The sequence below is a fragment of the Xenopus laevis genome, chromosome 5S, assembly GCF_017654675.1.
Source record: "Xenopus laevis strain J_2021 chromosome 5S, Xenopus_laevis_v10.1, whole genome shotgun sequence".
Lineage (NCBI taxonomy): Eukaryota > Metazoa > Chordata > Amphibia > Anura > Pipidae > Xenopus > Xenopus laevis.
This window is the reverse complement of record NC_054380.1, coordinates 25,543,890-25,550,505: the sequence shown is the minus strand read 5'-3', so window position 1 is coordinate 25,550,505 and position 6,616 is coordinate 25,543,890. Positions and strand designations below refer to the sequence as shown.

Genomic DNA, 6,616 nt, shown 5'->3' with positions numbered 1-6,616 from the left:
TAACCCTGGGGGAGAGCAAGGGTCAGGATACCAGGTTGTGATTGATGCACTGCCAAAAGCCACTCAGATTTGGTTTCCAGGAGGTTGATGTGTCTGATACAGGCTCTGAAACTTCAACCTGGAAATCTTCTGCCAACTATTGGCCAGTTTTCCAAATGTAGAATAAGTCAAATAAATGAGCAAGGCAACAAAAAGAAAAGAATAGGGCACTCCAAAATACAGAAAAAGATTAACAAAATTTGTGCATGTTAAGCGTAAAAAAACAAAAACCCAAAGTATGTATACTGCCTGGCAGGGCACATTTTTTTGCTTGTTCCCCTGAAGAAGATCCCTGGAAGGGAGTTGTTTAGTCTTTTTATCTTTTTTCTGTATTTTGGAGTGCTTTGTTCTGCTCTTTTTTGGGATATGGGGACTTACAGTGAGCACCATTTTACTTAAACATCTTAAAGGTTTGCTAGCCTCATATGCATGTATTAAATAATTGAGCAAGATGTGAAATTGAGTCCATTTTAAAGCAGTTTTGCATTAAGCTAAGCAGAAGTGACAATGTACCTGGGGTCTCAGCGACTGGGAAGAAATAAAACATCTGTCCCTCTCAAGGTCTGCAAAGCAGATTTCCATAGTCGAATCCAAAGTGCTACAGGTCCTGCTGCTTAGTTCTAAGGGCTCCACTCAGTCCTCTAATTTAGCTTCTGCTCCATCAGTCTGAGCTTCCCAAATTCTTGGACAATTTAGCCAGCCTGGAGCCCTCAGGTATAGAGAAACACATTCAAAGGTTTCCAGTTGGTGACCCTCAAACTGTGCTTGAAATACAAATCAATGAAGATAAATGATGATAAGTAAAGTCACAGCTTAAACATGACAGTAACGCCAACGCAGAGGTTGAAAGAAGACACTGTTCTATGATCATGACCTTATTCATCAGTTAATCTTATTTTTCCACATGTAAAACTTTCCAATTTCACTAGGAACAGGGGAAAAAATTCTCTCTAAACCCAGATTGTCAATTAGACCATTCCATCAAGCAATGCTACTTACCTCCCAATATTTAAATTTTTTAAAAAAAAGGGGACAATTTACACCAAACCCTCGATTTGCCTCAGTAATTCCCTGAAACTGGAACCACTGGAAGTTATAACATTATACTATATTCCAGGATGATTCAGGGCAGCTTGACACCCCAAGGCAGGTTTTTCCAATGCCACCCCAATGTCATTGCATTCTCTGCACCAGTAAAGCTGAAATTCTGAACTGAATTTTGGTTGCAAAGAGCATTTTTTGCCACAGCTGGTAACGCATGAGGCACTGCAACCTGAGGTGCCTCTATGCTTGTATTGCATTATTCCTTGCATATATATATGTGTGTGTGTATGTGTATGTGCAGGGGAGCTCTAGAAATTAGATCTGCCTTGAAATTGTGGGATTTTCAGGGATCCTTTGGCGTGTTGCTTTTACACATGCAACTGGCTCTGCATCTGAGAAAGTAAACCTGTGTAACTCAGGGTCATCTAACCTGCAGCCCTCAGGCTGTTGCAGTCTAGATGCCCAGGTAATAATATATCATGTGTCCTCATAGCGTGTGACAGTAGTGTGCCGTGTATACTTGGTTCTCTAGCTCATTGGAGATCTATGCTGCACTTACCTTGTATTCTCACTGCTAATGTCAGTGCTACTCTCTCTTAATTTCAAAAGTAATCCATTAATTTCAATGATAATCCATTGTGGGGGGGGGGGGTTTCATGCCCAATATTACTAACTACAAATCCCAGCATCCCTCAGAGAGCAGAAGGCACTTTGTTTTTTTAATCACTACCCTCCCAGAGCTCTTGCCCCAGCTAAGTACTTGTGCCACTGGATACATAGATACATATTTGCCATGGTGACAGTTATTCATTTAAAGGAAGGTGATGTTTTCCATCATTCTAGCGGAGATCTGTTTTGGGGAGGAAACGGAGTACAGTTTGCAGAACCAGATTTTTTCTTTTTTTTTTCATTAATTCAGTTAACAAATCACTAAGAATCCTACAGATCCTTCGTGATCATCTGTGTGTCTTTCTGTTGGTGCTTTTTTGTTGCAGTAACAGTTCCACAAAGGACAAACACTTAAGAGTTTCGCTCTTCTTCTTTGATATTCCTCTTACACTTTCGGCGCTGGGTGTTCTTAAACCCCTTATACCTGACCAGGTGTTGGGATACAGGAACAGAAGAGAAGAGCTCAAATAATCTTCCCAGCCCCTTGCCTCTTTTTGAAAGGGGACTGGATCTAACAAGCAAATTCCACATGGAGCACTGTCAATAAGAGGAGCCAGACATGCAATCAATGGCGATGCCCTGAAGGGGTGATGCATGCCTCCGGCTAATGTTAGTGGCTGCTGGTGATGACTTTATAGAGAAAGAGAAGCTATATAGGAGCATATACACTGCAAGCAGCTGCACTGCATCATCTATCACATTTTCATCTCCCTCCCTCTCTCCCTCCTCTGACTGCCTCTTTCTCTCTCTCAGCAGCTCTTCGCTTCATTTTTAAGCTGAGGATCTCCGATACAGCCACAGCTTCTCCCTTGCATTCCTATGGGACAGTTACAATGACAACATCCCCCAATCTTCTGGTGCCGGTGGAAGCAAAGATCCTGCTGAGCACATGGAACAACTCCAAGGACACGGGTGCGACTCAGTACCCCATCAGTCTGCTCCCCAGCAATAGAAATACTAACAGCACCAGTGCCCCCTTGGAGAATGAAAAGAATGTCAGCATGATAGTTATCCAGTTCATATATGCCATTGTGTGCCTGATTGGGCTAATTGGAAACTCCATGGTGATTTTTGTGATTTTAAGATATGCCAAGATGAAGACTGCCACCAACATTTACATCCTGAACTTGGCCATCGCAGACGAGCTCTTCATGCTGAGTGTCCCCTTTTTGGCGGCATCTGCTGCCCTACAACATTGGCCCTTTGGCTCAGGGATGTGTCGCACAGTTCTAAGTGTGGATGGTATCAACATGTTCACCAGTGTCTTCTGCTTAACTGTGCTCAGTGTGGACAGGTATGTGGCTGTGGTACATCCACTGAGGGCTGCCCGGTACAGGAGACCCACTGTGGCCAAGATGATTAACATTTGTGTTTGGATTGTGTCCCTCTTGGTCATTTCCCCTATTCTGATCTTTGCAGACACCATGCCATCCAAGAACGGAGTGGTGGTCTGCAATCTTATGTGGCCCCATGAAACATGGTCTGCTGTGTTTGTCATCTACACCTTTTTGTTGGGATTCTTCCTACCTGTGGTGGCCATCTGCTTATGTTACATCCTCATCATCATAAAAATGAGAGCCGTGGCACTGAAGGCAGGCTGGCAGCAGAGAAAGAAATCTGAGAAGAAGATCACCCGAATGGTCCTCATGGTTGTTACAGTGTTTGTCATTTGCTGGATGCCTTTCTATATAGTACAGCTCCTCAACCTATTCCTACCCCACATGGATGCCACCATCAACCATATCTCCCTTATATTAAGTTATGCCAACAGTTGTGCCAATCCCATACTCTATGGATTCTTTTCAGACAACTTTAAGAGATCTTTCCAGAGAATTGTTTGCTTTCGGTGGCTTGAGAATGGCACTGACGAACCGGTGGATTACTATGCCACAGCTCTGAAGAGCAGGGTGTGTAATAACAACCCAATGGACTTTCAGCAGGAGCCCCTTCAGTCTGACCCTTGTTATAAGCATGGCACAATCACAAGGACAACAACACTATAGCAGAGTGCCTGGAAATGCCTTTTTAATAACTGCTGCTAACCGGATGTGCTACTCCTAAACAAGGAGGTTTCCATGTATGTGAAAGTGTTTGTCTCCTTTGATTTAGTGGTGGAACTGAGTTTGTGTACTTAGACTCAAAATGAAATGCCTGTGACTTCTGTCCCTTTCCTATTTTTATTCACATAGCTTCTTCTGTAGCATTTGTAGCAAGTCCTATCACAGGTACATTATCTGCAAGAAGTTCCACAGAGCATTAAGTAGCAGTTAAAGAACCAAACTCAACCAGAGAAGTAAGGGAGATACAGTATAGGAGCAATGAATCCTCCACACAGGGCATAACGGTTTTCTGTTGGCACAGCTGGCAGAAACGTGCCAAAGTAACTTTAAGTCCATTCCAAGTAAATTAGTACAGTACAGTAGTAAATTTCCATACCTTTACAGCATATACAGACACCCTGTATGTTAAATACAAATCCTGCATGGCTATCAGTATCAGTCTTTTATGCATCTAAATCAAACAAAAATTAGCCAAAAAACAAGCAGATTTGATAGGTGTCTGATTTTAAAAGAGAGACAGGTAAATGTTTTGTCTAGCATCTCAGGAAACCCAGATTTGTACTTGTCACATTCCATTTCCCCTTCTGCTTAGTGAAGGATATCAGGCTCCGCTCTGCAGGATGCTGGGAGTTGTAGATCAAAAGAGCTGAAGGAAGGCTAAGTGCAAAGGGCAGAAGTCCTTGTTAGGGATCCCTTCTCATAAGACAGTTCAGAAAGGTTTCCATCAGCAAAGATTCCAGGATGGCAGATCTTATAGGAAGCAGTGCATCCTGCCAGCAGTTTACACACACATTACATACAACTAAAAACATGTTCTGTAAAGGTATGAAAACACTATCCCACAGAAACTTTAGTTCATTCCTTAAATTACTGTAGTTACCCTTTAATCTTCTCTTGTCCTCGCAGGGCGGAGGAAGCAAGCAGGGTGGGAAACCCAGCATTCTTTTACATGACAATCATAGGCTGTTGTTTGTATTGTCTGTTTTGAACTTATCTGCTAGGAATGGTTACCTATGGATGCCCAAACCATTGGCCCAAATGGGTGGCCACCTCCTTACTGGTGCCAATGACTGGGAGTGCAGCCCCTCTTCCCTTTCTCACCCTACAGTGCACCAGAGACTCAAATTTTTGAAGCATGTTCTATTATCTGCAATCCTATTGGATAACAGGACAAATGGTCAAACCAAACCCACGCCAACCTGATATACACGTCCAGCCAGTGGGGCAGTATGGTCAAAAACGACCAAAATGCTTGCCCAAATCTGGACATGTATAGCCAGCTTTATTATGCGCTGTAAGTTCAATTGCTGTGAAGCTCTGTGATGTGGTATTTGGTTTTCTACAAGTTTTATGTTTCTGGCAACGTTCCTGATTTTCTATTTCAAATATTCATATCTACCAACGTTTGACACATCATAAAATTAAATAAGAAAATTATATCTATTTTTTCCTAATTCTCTTATTTATTTTCTCATTTCTCACACTTTTCAAGCCATGAACCTAACCTGCCCCACCAAAAAATGTTGGGCAACCTTTATGTAATTTTACGACATATTGCTTTGCAAAACTTGAGCTCAATTGGCACAATGGAAATAAAAATGATTATTTTTCAACTTACATAGAAGTCAATGAGCATCCCCACTTTATACTTGAACAATGAGTATTCTTTGAACCTCTTCAGATTTCTCCTTTCCTCCCCTCCTCCAACCCACCGGAAGGGTCATGGACCACTGGGTGATTTGAAGCATTTTGTAGCTCCAAGAGGCTGGGAAAGAAAACGCTCCAAATAACCTGTCCATTAACGTTGGACTAAAACCCCCAGTTCAGCTTCTCGCATGTATTTAACACTTGAATACTCAGAACTCAAATCACCTGCAGAAAACAGCACCAGGGGCTTTCAGCTGAAATAATAGAGTAGTAATTTAGAGCTTTTGTCCCCCCATCCATTGAGCAACAAAAAGCTCCAAATAATCTTATATGCTATTACCCTAAGGGTCGGCCTCAGTAAGGTACACGCACACTTGATATAAAAACAGTTAAGGCAAGTACAAAATGTTAAAATAGGGTAAAAAAGTGCAGCCTGTGAACCTAGTGAGATCTATTTTGGCTCCCAGTAGCTGGTGACAAGTCACTGGTGTGGCACAGTTGTAGCACTTGCTTTATTGCCACAGGTATTTGCTGCTGTACTCAGAGCATGAAACACATGAATCTGATCTTACTGCTTTATTGCTGCTCAGACTCAAGGAAAATAGAGTTCAGTGTTTCTGTCAGTGACTTCTGTATGAAACGCGTTGAAACCAGTGGGTAAATACCAGCTGAAAAGAGCAAAACATCAAAGGCAGAGGGGATGTGTGTGTATTTAATATGTATTAGAGGTCAGGTGCTATTTTTCTTAGCGATGCTTCAGCGATATCTCTGGGACACCATGGTAACCGGGCCCTGTGTTTGATTAGCCTCAGGGTCCTGTGTGTGAAAAAGAAACCTGTAAAATAAAAATTACCCTTTGAATATGGTTGCAGAATTTGTTACCTAACCTTTCTATCCAATCTGAAGGCAATGATGAATATTTCATGAGGTTTCATGAGTGAGTTGCGCAATCCGTCACCTGTAGATGGAGCCTAAACTGCCAGCGACAAGGTTCAGCCATTCACATCAAGGAGGAGCTCTTTGGCTGCTGGTTCTGGTTGTTCCATAACATACATTATTGTGACATGACACAGCAGGGGGTATACGGCATAAACATACTGTTTCCAAGGCACAGCAGATTCATCACAGCATGTCCTCTCCCATTAATGGGAAATTAT

At 42.3% G+C, this 6,616-nt stretch overlaps 1 protein-coding gene across 1 annotated transcript; it reads left to right on the top strand.

Moving 5' to 3' along the window:
• Positions 1 to 1,722: 1,722 nt before the first annotated feature.
• Positions 1,723 to 6,324, top strand: sstr4.S (somatostatin receptor 4 S homeolog). The gene has a single exon (XM_018265065.2). It carries the CDS (start codon positions 2,586 to 2,588, stop codon positions 3,753 to 3,755), a length of 1,170 nt encoding a protein of 389 aa, XP_018120554.1. The 5' UTR covers positions 1,723 to 2,585; the 3' UTR covers positions 3,756 to 6,324.
• The last annotated feature ends 292 nt before the right edge of the window (positions 6,325 to 6,616 follow it).

Excerpts from the sequence above, each read along its gene's own strand:
- sstr4.S (XM_018265065.2), top strand. The coding sequence starts at position 2,586 with ATGACAACATCCCCCAATCTTCTGGTGCCGGTGGAAGCAAAGATCCTG.